At 41.4% G+C, this 14385-nt stretch overlaps 1 protein-coding gene across 2 annotated transcripts in view; it reads right to left on the reverse strand.

The window, feature by feature from the left end:
• The window catches only part of oxr1a (oxidation resistance 1a), a 114761-nt gene that overhangs the window by 80015 nt on the left and 20361 nt on the right, over positions 1–14385 (reverse strand). For both annotated transcript variants that reach the window (XM_013912946.1, XM_013912945.1), the window contains exon 2: positions 10747–10943. In XM_013912946.1, the coding sequence (XP_013768400.1) occupies positions 10747–10943 (197 nt within the window). The remainder of the gene's footprint in view (positions 1–10746; positions 10944–14385) is intronic.

Here is a 14385-nt window from a genome sequence, read left to right on the forward strand (position 1 = left end):
GTCTTTGTTTAATAATACAGAAGACAAAGACCTTAAAAAATAATCGCATATCGCATCGCAATCGCAATATTGGGGCAAAAAAATCGCAATTAGATTATTTTCCATAATCGTTCAGCCCTACATCTGACCAAAGGACACAATTCTAGTATGGATAGTCTTTCTCCTGGTTGTCCTTAGCATACTTCAGTCTGCAGGTTCACAGTCAGCCAAGTCAAGACTGTCGACTCTTATTGACTCTTGACTTGTATTTATATCTTGGCAGTTGTTCTGGGGTCTTCAGACACATCTCTCACTAGTTTGCTTTACAGTCTTTGAAGGCTTCCTACTTCTGCCAGGCTTGTTCTGTACTGTGTGGCTCTCTTTAAATTGTTGATGATACATCTCACTCCAGTTCTTGACATTTGGAAAAACTGTGACAACTTTATATATCCACCTTCTACTTTGTGAGCATCCACAAGTCTTTTTCTCATGTCTAAGCTAACTTCTTTAGTTTTTAGTAGCTTCTGACAGGTCAAACTCTTGAGGTTTTAATACTGGGTGTAAAATTGGAAGAAAATCATAAGTTTTAACTTGATTTTACAAGCTTTGAGTGTTACAGAGTTAAAGCACATCATTGCACAGCAGTGGTTTGTGCTATGGTTAAGAAATTTTCAGTTTTTTTCCAGCTAATAATACTGATCTTGGTCATTTTTTTTTTGTTTAATAAGTCTATTATTGTCAGAGGTGGTAAATAATGAAGTACAAATACCTTGTTACTGTACTTAAATAGAAATTTCAGGTATCTGGACTTTACTTGAGTATTTATTGTCTGACAACTTTTTACATTTAGTCCTGACATTTTTAAATAAATATCGGTACTTTCTACTTCTTACATTTTCAAAACTGGGTTGTTACTTTAGGTTTCACTGCAGGCCATCAAACATCGAACCAATTTGAGCCTGAGCATTAAAGGATAAGAGGCAATCCTGTTTGCGTCGCACAAAAAGATATGAAAGATGCAAAACCGTGTGCCAAAGTCAGAAGTTAAAGTAGGCTGGTGTTTTTACTTTTTGGCAGAGCACAGGAATGATTGCAAGTGTCCATAAGCTGCGTTCGCATACTTCAGCATCTCGCTAGAACAAGACGAGTGAGCATAAAGGGAGCAATACTTTTTATGTGGCAGGTAATTTCAAATGCAACGTTTCTATCAGCTTAACAAACCTCAGCAAACACACAAACTGTTTGTGTGCAGTTTGTCACACAGTGTGTTGCTAGCTTAAAGTCCAGTTGCTGTATTTCACAGGAGGAGAAAAGACATAGAGCCAACTTCACTCAGAGATGGAGAAAAGTAAGGAAGACAGGACAGGAGAGGAAGAAGAGAGGTTAGATTTAAAGGTAAGGACTCTCTCAGTGGTATTCCATAAACTGGATATGTAAAGCTTACATGTAAGTCCTCGTGTTTGTAAATCAGATATTGGGTCTGTACATGTGACATTTTTCATGTACATTCATATATTAGTGCAGGATAAACAGGTTTGTTTGCAGTTGTGTACATCCACAAAGAGCCGCAGGTCAGCTGATCACTGCCAGCTCTTAATTTAAATTATTGTGAGTTGTGATCCTCTACCATGCTGAGCAACTACAACTGATTTTAGGATTCCCCCACCTGCTGAATCCCATTTTAACCCCTGACTGCGCAAAAAACTTTAAGAGAAACTTTCAGTTTCATAGGTGGTAGAATTTTGTCTTCATCTGTATATCTAGCTTTACACTACTTGGTGTGAAATGGCTAGCCTTTTAGGAGATCTTCATATTGAACATGGCTAAAAAAAAAAAAGAAGAATTCATCTCCTGTTTATTTAAATGACTTCTTTTACCCAGCCAACAGTCTCAAACCTGAAATCTCTGAATATGCCAGCTGTAGTTCCACACCAAACATCTGCATGACTCACATCTTTCCACCTCTTCCATGTTTCTGCTAATTCAGTGGTTCCTAGGAAGATAAACACCGATCTCTATAGTGAACATGCAGTGTCAAACAAGAGTTGGGAGATGCTGAGGAGAGAGAAAGCTTGAAACCCTGAAAAAGGCAGAGAACGAGGCTGTGTGGGAGGAAGTGAAAGTAAGACACTTCACTGGATTTGCAGTGGGGCTAAGCTGCCTTCTGGTTCTACGTGACCGGCCTATACCGCCAAGGCAGGAAGGCTTGAGCTTATCTCAGCGCACACAAGCAGCACCGCTGGCAAAAGCACCCTGGCATGGCTGTGGGTGCTGCTGCCAGAGCGTGACCGATGGCTCTTACTCTCCCTCTCTCCCTTCTCATTTTAACAGTTATTCTCTCTGACAAACGTTCATCCAATCCCTCTGTCGTTCTTATTCACTCAGGGGATGCAAAGCATAGTGGCAACTTACACTTAAGGTGGATTTCATAGCAGAAGAGTCCTCCTTTGCTCTTATACTCTGCATCATACATGGTCTGTAATAACAGCTCAGCAGTGAGTAAGCAGGATATTTCCATTTGTCTGGTTTAAAGTTTGACTCATCTTTATGAAATGCAATTCTAATAAAACAAATGTTGCCAAACTCTCTTTCCAGACCACAAATACAATGTCTGCAGTTCTACAGCAAACTAATAGAATGGTTATATCAACCTAAACTTTACAGAAATGTATATCAGACAGATATATGACAAACAGCTGAAGTTTACATCATACCTAATGTCCATTTGCACTGAACACATTCATGTCAAAAACAGTGAGTCTGAAGTCACCTCTTACTCACCTAAAACGGAATAAGTGGCCATTAGGCAATTATTTGAAAGCAGGGACTCAAAATTGCACCTTTTTAGTAAAAAATTACATGTCTGACACATGAACCACACTGTACTCACTAACTATGCTCACTTTTTATCTTTTTTTTTCACAAATATAAAAGCTGTGTGGATTTAAAAAAAATGTGAGACCCAGTGGAAGAAACGCAGAGTCAGTGGGAGTCAGTCAGTCGTTGATCTCACATCTGCAGCTGGTTCAAGATGCTGCTGCATGACTGCTAACAGGAACTCATACAAGACAGCATATAATCCCTGTGCTGGCCTCACTGCACTGGCTGTCTGTGTCTTTTAGAGTTTATTTTAAAATTCTTATGTTTGTCTTTTAATACTTTCCCAATCTTGCCATGCTTTGACTCTCTTCTGGTGTGTAGGGCTTCTTCATCCCTACACACCCTGTCGGTCTTTTAGGTCATCTGACCAGCTACTCCTGGAAGTACCGAGATCCAGGAGGAAGCTTAGAGGGGACAATCTGAGTACAACATGTGAAGAAGAAGAAAAATCGCTGGATGCAAAGAAAGCACTGTTGCTAATGTAGAAGTCCAGGTATTTAGAAAAATGGACTATAAACTGCAAACTTACTTCTGACTGCACTAAAAACTTTCTGGAAACACGCTACCCCCTGGTGGTGAACATATTAAAGCAGGTAAATAAAAGGAGTACCTATACTGGCATATCATTTGACACAATAAAAGTTATCCTCCTGCATCTAAGATGTTCACCTCTCGACTGTTGGAAACGATGTGACCATAGAAACGCTGGGTTTTACATGGTGATAAGAAGCAGCGTCATGAAAATATATTTACTCTGATCTTTCCTGATGACAAAAACAGAGGAGAAATATTAGTTTTTGGTATCATTAGCAGCTCAGATAATCTAATTCTGCAGATTTTCTCAAAGTCATTTTCACTCTCAAGCACTCTCATGTCTGTCATTAAGGCAGCGAGCAGCAACACCAGAAGGCAAAGGTTTGTAACACAGCACAGTGCATTGTGGGAAGGATGAGACTCTTATTGCCTTCCTTCGCGGCTAATGATCCATAAAAATGTTTCTGGATCAGCCCTGACACCAAGTCTTAGTATCTTCTCTGGTTGTAATGGACGCTTTTTTTCATCCTGTCTCCCTCCCCCCCACCCCCAACAGGCCGTGGCAGATTGCTGTCCCTCCCTGAGCCTGGCTCTGCCAGAGGTTTCTTCCTGTTAAAAGGGAGTTTTTCTTTACCACTGTTGCCAAGTGCTTGCTCACATTGATTTGATTGTTGGGGTTTTAATCTGTATTATTGTTGGGTATTTCCCATACATATAGAGCAACTTCAGGGGACTATTGTTGTGATTGTACTATATAAATAAAACAGGAATGAAAATTGAACTGGTCAAAAAAAAACAAAACTTTAGATCCAGATGTTTCACTACTATGGAGCATAACAGGAGCAACAAAACATGTATCAATGCATCCCAGGGGCAAGTGGGGATTATGGAATTTTGAATTCCTCGTGGACTCAGCAGTGGCTGTAGCTGGTAAGAGCAAAGACAAAAAGACAAAGGAAAACGGCTGACTTTTTACGCAGTTTTAATCAGTTAATCACCCACCAGCAACACATATAGTCCCTTGTTCCCATTGTTCTCTGTCATCTTGTTCTTGTCAGTCAAGCTTTCCAACATTCCACATAACAATAATAATAATTTGTTAGTCCCTGTAGGGAAATTATTCCTTTGTATTTAACCCATTCACCCAGTGAAGCGATCGCCATCCACCAAATGCAGCGTCCAGGGAGCAGTGTGTAGAGACAGTACCTTACGGTAGCCTTTCAATGGATTCGAACCCCCGACTTTCCGATCATGGGGCAACCACTCTACCTAAGGAGCTTTGTCTTTTGTCTTGTCTCTATTTGGACTCTTTGCCGCACTGCCAGCTTTCCTGTCTACCACTGCATGTCTGAGACTACAAGTTTGAATTTTGGACTGCACAATCTTGGGAGTTCCCCATTACTCAATTTGCAAATGAAACTGAATGCTCCACTACACTGCTTTCATCTCTTTTATCTCTCTTTTCTAGTTTCAGAAATTCAAGTTTGTCCCATTTTACTAGAAAAAGAGCAGAGGGGATGTCTTAAAGAGCCTTGTGTGTAATTGCCACCCCTGGCTACAGTCCGGATGTGTAAACACAAGAGATGTGCCACCTGAGACAATTACATCAAATACAGAAACCAAGAGTGACACAAGTATAGAACTCGCGGCGCTGGCTGTAACTGTCAGTCGCTGTAGTGATTAGCTCCTCCTGCTACATCATGCTGTGACTATGCTGCTGCTGCTGGGGACTGGGGGAAAACTGTACTATTTTCAAGGACAACTGCTGTAGCGATGGCTTTACACACAAAATCAAGCACAAGTAGTAAAGGAGCAACAGGACACCAGCTCCAACGCTCAACCCGACACTTCCTTCGATCTTGTGAATAGCTGCTAATGATATTCTGACCGCTACATCAACTCCTCCCCCTCTTCGACCCTCCAGTGAGAATCCAATGAATAACTAACAGGTGAATAATCAGTCAGAAGGTGGCGGGGGCAGGGTCCGCCGCTCTCGGGGTGTTAGGTTACGCCGCCACGTACACACCCGCCTTGTTTATTAGCATTTCCTCTGTCAGCTCCCCTCGATACAATGCTATGCTGGCAAAGTCGGGCCTCTGCTTCTGCCTGCAAGCCGCTAGTGCTCACCGAGGTGTGCACAGCAGCATTCGAATAATTTCACACAGTTTACCTTGTTTAAAAGGAAATTATTCATGATGGATCCTGATGGGAATTCAGAAACAGGCTCTGACTGACTGCTGTGATAGTCTGATTGTTCCCCATCAATAATCAATAGAAAACTAGTTTATAACTTAGCACACTTAAACCAAAAACAAATGTAAAGATTCAATTGTAAATTTAGAAAACACTGATGATAATTTTTGCTTTTAACAAAGTTGCATACCCTCTATGAACAGGTCCGGTTTTAACCATTGTAGGCAATGGTCTGCTCATATGTGCTTATATGTGCATGAGCATAAGTTTAGCTGTCTCAGTTGAGAAATTAAGCCAGACTAGATCGTAACGTGATAAAATGCCCCTCTCCAGCACTTCAGCGGCGGTCGGTGCCACAGTTTGTAGCAATCTGTTGTGGAGCTGTCCGTCTGTCTTTGAGACAGATTACCCTTCTGCCGGTACCCCCCGGTCAGAAACACAGGAAATACATTAGAGCATAACAAGGTAGAGACTGTGAAGACAGAGAGAGTGAGACATGGGGGGTGGTTGGAAAAGGCGGGAAAGCAGAGGAGACACTGGGGAATAAAATGGTAGAAAGAGCAGAAATAACAGGAATGGGGGGATCCAGCTCTCCTCTTAGAAGCCATTAGGTGTGGTGACATGCTGTGCAGGGCTCTGCCTTTGCGTCCATACAAAGATGCCTTATAGCCATAATCTGTCTCCATATTTAACTTGAGACGGTACACAAACATAGGCAGAGTCAGACCCATGTGTGCTTCCATATAGGCACGGAGCGCATGAGTCAGCCCCGGAGAATAAAGAGATTGAAGAGCACTTGTACGGCAATGAGAGCACAGTGTGATGAAGCAGTTTTCACATGCGCTTGTTGTAGGCAGGAACACGGTAAGTCATCCTTAATGAGTATACAGTCGCGGGGACACAAGGTTCATCTCCTGTTTGGCATTCTCTCGCCAGGCTCTGGAGTGCAGGCTTGAGGCTGGCTATAATGATGTAAAGGTCAGACGTGGCAGTAGGACTAGGAGGCTGTCAGACGGAGAAGCCGGGACTCTGGGGAGAGCTGGTGTCAAGTGTCGTTTCCTCAAGAATCTTTCCTTTGCCTCTGCTTTTTTTCTCCTTTCATTTCCTCTCTATTGCCAATCTTTCCACTTGTTCCCTCTCTTTAGTTTTACTTTCCTTCGTTATAGTGGCAATCATTTCTCCTCCTTTCACTTCCTTTTATCTTGTTTCCTTTGCCTTCTTTCCCCCCCTTTTCCCTTCTTTAAATTTCCTCCTCAGTCGTCTCTTTGCTTAGCTTACCCCTTTCACATCTTATATTTTCCTCCCTTCCACTTCCCCCTTCCTTCATTAGCCGTTTCTTTTTCTCCTACCTTCTCTCTTTCCTTTCATTTTTCATTTCCCCATTCATTCTTTGTTCGTGTCAAATTTCCTTAGTCTTCTCTTCCATCACTCTTCTCTCCTTCCCTATTTATTCTCCTGTAAAACCTGTTCATTTCCTTTCTTTTCATTTTTCTTTTCTATTGTTTACCCATAGTTTCTCTCCTTTAACTTCTTTCTCCCTTTCAGTGTTTTCCTTTCCTTTACTCCCATTTGCCTCTACCCGTTTTCCGCTTCCCATTCCTTTCTTTTTCCTCACTTCTCTTCTTTTCTCCTCACACTCCTTTCCTACTTTTGCCACTTCTCTCTTCCACAGCCTCTCTTTTCTCTGTGTATTCCCCTCTCATTTTCCCTTTTCTCTTCTTATTTCCTTGTCTTTACTTCTTTATTCTCTTCTTGTTCTGGTTACACCCTTTTTTCTCCTTCAGCATGTATGTAGAGTTATACAGTTATCCATCAATTCTTCTTGAGCAAATCATGTAATGAAATGAGCAGTCTGAGCAATGGCTGATCCTCATCAACGTCATGTCTGGATGCTGCTCGCTCTCTTCTCGTTCTGAGTTACTGGATGCAGCAGTGACTGTAGCACTTTTAATTGAAGAACACCATCAACACTTACCCTCGGAGGTGGCGTCGCCTTGGTAGGAGGCTCATTGGCTGGGTTATTAAAACGTCTGTTGTGAATCTGCTATGTGCCTCTAATGACAGGTCTGTCTGAAGCTTGGCAGACAAGCGCAGCGAGTGGCCTGCCACATTATTGCTATCCCATTAGAATAAATTAGCATGATCATCCCTGCAGAAACAGCCTGGCCTGGGTTTAAAAATGCCCCAGGGCTCCACATCCAATCGCGATAAGAAATAGAGAGATGGGACAGTCGCTCATCAATGTCTCATTATGTGATCCAGCCGTGTAAATAACTGGCAGATGCAGTATTTCTGTAGTCATGTGAAAAGTCGGGCCTTGATCTAATTGTGGTTTATCTAGGACAACGCTAGCCAGAGCAAATGATTAACTGCTATGACTCATGCTTTGGAACCTTGTACAATTTGTTACTTTGTAGTTAAAAGCCGTAAAAGCACAATAAGTCACGGTCGCATTTCATTTTATGGTTGAATGACTGTGACTTCCGACCCTGTGCTTTTACAAAGAGCCAGCAGCTGCCATTGAATTGGTAATGGATGACAAGAGCGGGCCGAACTGTCAACAGCCAGTCCACCTGTGTGGCCAAGCTTTTATCCCACAATTTCCTCTATTGATTATTGCCGACTGAGCTGATGGATCAGTCCGTTCTTCGCTCAATGCCCTGCTTAAAGCAGCGGCGTCGATGTGTGATCACTATAGAAAGTTCACTGGCGTGGCACCAGTAGAGCGGCACACCTTGAGCCAAATCGTGCCTGCTCAGTGGGGCACTGCGACCCTAAAGTGGCACGGTCCTGCAGCAACTCAACTCTAAAGCTGTCCTCTCCCTGCAGAACAGCCACCGCTGCTGCACTGATTTACATGATTAATCAGACTGTATGCTCAGCCATGAAGTGAAATTCAAATGTACCAAGAACTCTAATAATAGAGCTGCAAGGGCATCAGACTAGAATTGCCATCGTACAGTTGTATGCCTTTGCTTGGTGCAATTTACATCCATGTTTGTCTAGATTTGATCTTTGCTGTTTTGGCTATAAAATGTTGTAGCTGCATAAATGTTTCTGTGAAAGTTTGTTACAACCAGCTAATGAATGTGCAAAACTGTGTGAGGTCACAGTGACCTTTTACCTTATCCCAAATCATTCACTCCTTCACTACTCCCTACTCCTACAGATGAGAACAGAATTATTAGCCTCAGCTGTGTATCCTTTTTTCTGGATAACAGCCTGAAGTCATTTGATGTAGTCTCACGCTTGCCTCCTGAGCAATCCCAGCACGTTCTACTTTTGAGAATTTCTAAAGCGTCTACTGGCATGAACCTTGGTCTTCAATTCACCCCACAGATTTTCATTTGGATTCAAGTCAGGGCTTTGTGCAGGCCAGCCAGTAATGTTCACTTTGGTCTTCTAGAGGTAGCTCCTGTCCAGGAGCGACATATGTTTTGTTGGTTGTTGTCAAGCACACAACATAAGTCGCTCACAGCAACGACCCAATTTTGGTGCTGACTGCTTGGTTTCTATGACCAAAGAGATCTAGTTTCATGTCATCTGTCCAGAGGACGCATTCCAGTAAGCATAATCTTTCTCCAGGTTGTCCTTAGCGTACTTCACTCTGGCTTGTAGGTGTCTCTTCTACAGAAATTGAGGTTTTCCTGGTCTCCTACCTCAGAGACCCTTCCTGTGCAGCATTTTATTGTCTTCTTAATTCCCGACTACAATTCCCGACTTGGCTAAGTCATTCATTCTTGTGTTGGCAGTTGTTTAGACACATCTCTCATCAGCTTTCCTTACAGAGTCTTTGAAGTCTTTGGCGTCCTATCTCTGCCAGGCTTGTTCTGGACTATGTGGCTCTCTTGATGATATATCTCTCTCCAGTTTTTGACACTTAGAAGCACTGTGATAACTCTGTATATCCATCTCCTGCTTTGTGAGTATCAACAATTTGTTTTCTCAAATCTAAACTGATTTCTCTAGTTTTTGCCTTGATGATTTCTAGAGTGACAGCTCAAACCTTTGCTGAAGTTTTTATACTGTATGCTAATTGGAAGATAATCCTATTTTACAGTAAGTTATCTTTGCACATCAGTGGTTTGTGCTCTGGCTCAATAAAACGCTCAGTTTTTCAGGGGGCTAATAATACTGACCACACCATACAGTCCATTATATAAAAAGTGATATTCTGGAGAAATTCTCTGTTGTATTGTATAATAGTTGTTGTCCAGAAGGCTACTTGCTGTTAAAGGTAGCAGTAGCCATCTTAATGCTACTTCCTGTTTTCTTATTAATGTATTTTAATAGCATCATATCACTGAAATTTACATACCCAAGGATTGTGTCATTTTAATTGCGATATTATTAAATTGAACTAAAATGTCCTGTTCATATATTTATCCACTTTTCTCTGAAATTCCTTCTGACATATTTGGAGCTTTACATCACTTTTTTTCCTGCTCCTTCAAATCTGATTCCACAGCTACGGATAACTTCATCAGCTTGCTACATTAAACATCGAGTCCAAAAGCAACAATAACAATGTATTTGGATTCGGTATGACTTGCTTTAAAGCACACATTTGAAAAAAATCAAATAAAGCCAGAATAAGGAAGCGTGAAAGGGACTGTGAAATAAAAGTAGAACAGGCCTACAGCAAGAAATACCTCGCAGATCACACTTCCACCTTCTAACCTCAACCCAAGCAGCTTGTGAAGTAAATCTCATCAATGAAGTGAACAGAGGATGCACCGCATTCATCAGTTTGGAAATTAGTTTAGCTCACACTCATTTCATTATCTCCAAAAAGTCAGCTCCCTAAAGGGCACTAGTACCAACCCACTGGCTGACACAGAAAGAGAGCCACAGCAGGCAGAGCCACCACCACCACCAGCGCCACCACCACCAGAAATAGAATTCATCACAGGAACAACTCTCATCAGAGCCACATGATTAAAAATTATGTGAAGGAAATGAATCAGGAGTTGTGTAATGGGGAGAGCATCTGAAGAGGTGACAAGGGGAAGCTAAACTGAGTGAGAAATGCATGTCAGCAGCTCAGACGGTGCATTTTAATGCTGACTCAAGTAATAACTGGACATCAAATTCAGGCGAAATGTTCTCCACTAGCAAACAGAGAGACAGGATCACAGCCCCAGCCCCTGTGTCATTTACCTATGGTGTAGCCTCTCTTCAGCTCGCCACATCGGGGGCTGCGGCGCTGGGAGTTGGTGGTGTTGTTTTCCTGCACCGCGAGGACGGTGGTTGTCTTGGCAACAGATGGCGCAGCCTTGTTGAGGGGCGAGGCGGGCACCAGTGTCGGGGAGAAACCTTGACTGGCAATATCCACCGACTGAGACTTCTTCTTCAGTCTGCAGAATGGCAAACAAGGAGAGGAACGTGTTATTGCTATATTCACATGGTGTATGGATGAAAAGGCAGAGAGTGGACAGAGAAAAGATGAGTGACCTTCATCGTTCCAAGGGCGAGGGGATCAAAGCACATTTAAATCTGAGGCGGTTAGCTGTCACTGCGCTGTGTCACAGAAATGTAATTGTGCAAGGCAATTTTGCAGCGGCAAGGAAGTTGGTTGAAAGAATCAATAGGCTAATTGCAATCTTGTTAAGGGTGAATTTATTAGCATTGCTCTGCTTGCCCAGTGTAGAGCTGTCTCTACTGTAAAAAGGGATTAAATGGTGGGATATTGGAGAAGAACAGCGGGAGTCCAGAGCTCAGGAAACAGCGAGTAACAAGCTAGAAAAGGAAAAAATCAAGTAGAGGGTATAAGAATTTACGGAGGTGGAAATGCTTTTATTTCATCTAGAATATACTAAATCCTTTTTCATCCTTTTTCATATACTAAATCCTTTTGCATCTGTTTAACCAAAACACCCCTGGACCATTCACAAGTGGCCCAGAATCCTGCTGCAAAGATTTAACATTAAACAGCTCTAATGTAGCTCCATTTCACTGGCCCATCATCAACTTTAGATTTCATAATTAATTTTTAGAGAGCTGCTTAGTCTGGTGGCATACATGACATCTTACATTTAACTAGTTCTTAAAAGCCCTGTAACGAGGGCTTAAAGCTCTAGCACACGTGTCTTGGAAGCCACAGTTCACAAACTCAGATGTGCTTTCACTTTTGACTTGTGGTTGGGATGCCTCATGATTCAGCAGAATTAAACACCAAATCAATTTAGTGAATCTGTTTAACTGGGCAAAACAAATCTGTAAGAAACCACTGCCTGTAATCCCAGTTTACTTATAGCTTTGACTAACTGGGCCTGCTTGGGCACAAATCTTCATCATCACCCTGAAGTTGTTCTTTTTGATGAACCACTTACTGTATCCATCCTCACTGGCACCTACATGAATAAATGGATGTATGTGACTGGTTATTTTTTATACTCGATACCTCCATATTTACACTGTTGTCTGTCACATCAATTCAATTTCATTTCATTTGCATAGCCCCAAATCACATCAACAGTAACAGTTGTAAGGTAAAGACCCTACAAGAATAAAGAGAAAACTCTAACAATTAGATGACTCCCTATGAGCAAGCACTTGGTGACAGTGGGGAGGAAAAACTCCTTTTTAAAACCAGGCTGTAGGAGCAGCAGCCATCTGCCCTTTTGACCTCCTCAGACTGTACCAATGTTCTCCATCCACTTGGAGATATATATGTCAGGCTGTACCAGAAACTACTAGTCAGATTGACTGGTAGTACTCCACGGATATCTGGAGAGACCAAAATAGAAGGGTTTTTTTATTCCCTTTGTTAGCCATGTTGCCCCTCTGCTAATATCTAATCTCCTCTGTTGAAATTAAAACATTTTCTCAATCTCATTAGCCAAGCCATGAGATGGGAACTTAGGGTATAAACAACATTTTTAATAAACTGCATGAACTTCTAGTGCTCATTGTAAGCAACCAAATTGGCAAGTTTGCTAGCAGACTTGCCAAAATTTGCCAAGTAAGCTAGCAGGAAGTTAGCTGGGAGTGCTAACTTTGTATTGATTAAAATTGTTTGTAATTCTAAAAAAAAAAAAGGCCTAAATGGGGAAATGAGCATAACAAAAGAGAATGCAAAAAATAAAGAGTAGCCTTTGGTGTTAACATGACTACACCACCATCTTGGCTAATACCTAAAGATGCAACAAGCAGACCTTGTTGTCAAGCTACATAGCTAATCTTAGTCATGTAGCGCATTTGCATTTTGTAAAGTAGTTTTTCCTCCATTACCACACTGAATTCAAATGGCTAAACAATTAAACAGAAGCTACAGTGCAACATGTAAAACTCTCTTTTCCAGTAAAAAGCTTACAAAATTTGAATGCTTATGTAAAGGGCATCAAAAGGCATGCACTGGCTGAGGTAGGTCAAATATAATCTGCCTACAACAAAAAACAAGTCAAAGCCTATTAAAAGGCTGATGAGATCCCAGGTTTGGGTTTTACATTTATAAATGAGTTAACTGGGCTAATCTGAACAGGTAATCCCACAACACTCAGCAGCAGGTTTATCCACTTACATATGGTCGCAAAGCCACATGTGTAAACATACAGAATAAATCACACTAACACACTGACACACTCATACAAAAGCATCTAAAGTGGTAGTAAAAAAAAATACAAATAATAAAAATTAAATTCTTGGGTGTTCCAGCAAAAACGTTGTCAATCAAAAAAATGGCTCCTAAAACACTTTCTCCTATACACTGAAAAAGTCCTGAAACAGCAATACAAGATTCCCAGTGCTGCGCTCCCTCGCACACACTTCACACTTTCAATCATTCCAGCAAAACTGCTGAAGCGAACAGAATCTTTCTGGCCATTTCACCCAAGTGCCCATCCCCACATGGACCAAAGCAACACACATGACCATAGCGTCTAAATCGCTAATGAAAATGCACAATCTCTATGGAAATGTCCTTCACTGTGTGCTCTTTTTAAAATCAAACAAACTGAAGCAGTCAAGTCAAGAGAAGGTGCCAAACGGAGCAGGTTGAGCTGCAAAAATTATATAGATGTTTTCCGTCAGTCAATTCAGTGAAAACACACAGTTGGTATATTTCTACAAATATACCAACTAAAAATTGACCCCATCTCTGTACCTTTTATATTTGCATGTACATATATTCTCCATCACATTCTGTCTCGTCTTTCCATTAATGCATGCAGTGGAGGTTTTGACAGAGCTGACACAGGCTGACACAAAGTTAGCTGAATGTGCTAGATTGTACTTGTTTTGAGGACGCAGACATGCTGCTGCTGTTAATGGCAGGACCAGAGAGAGAAAAGACACACACAGACAGACAGACAGACGGAGAAAGAGAGTGAAAGAGTGTCAAGCTATGTGAAGTCTATCTGCTTTCCCTTAGGAGTTAGTACTAATTACTGTTTCATCAGTAGAACAGAAGCCCTTCTTCTAGCTCTGTTTCACTAAGCTACAAGGCCAAACGGTATCAAAACGCGTGTGTGTCAGAGTTCAAGAACAGAATCGATGTGTCTAAGAAAGCAAGATGGAAACAGAAGCAAAGAGGTAAAGAGAAGGACAACGCATGTGAAAAATAACGTATTTGTGCCTTTGTGGGTGTTTACATTTTCATTCTTTTTATAATATGGAGGCAAAAGTCAACTCAGTGGCAATATTTTTATGAACTTATTCTTCATTTTCAAGTCTTTTTAAAAGAAAAATCATCAACAGTCAGTTTAAAAGAAGAATGAGACAGTAAAACACACAAAGCACAACAAAGAAACAAATTAACATTTGTAAAGACAAAATATTAATGTGGAAAGGCACACCCAT

The sequence above is a fragment of the Pundamilia nyererei genome, unplaced genomic scaffold, assembly GCF_000239375.1.
Source record: "Pundamilia nyererei isolate P.nyererei 1_Seehausen unplaced genomic scaffold, PunNye1.0 scaffold00109, whole genome shotgun sequence".
NCBI lineage: Eukaryota > Metazoa > Chordata > Actinopteri > Cichliformes > Cichlidae > Pundamilia > Pundamilia nyererei.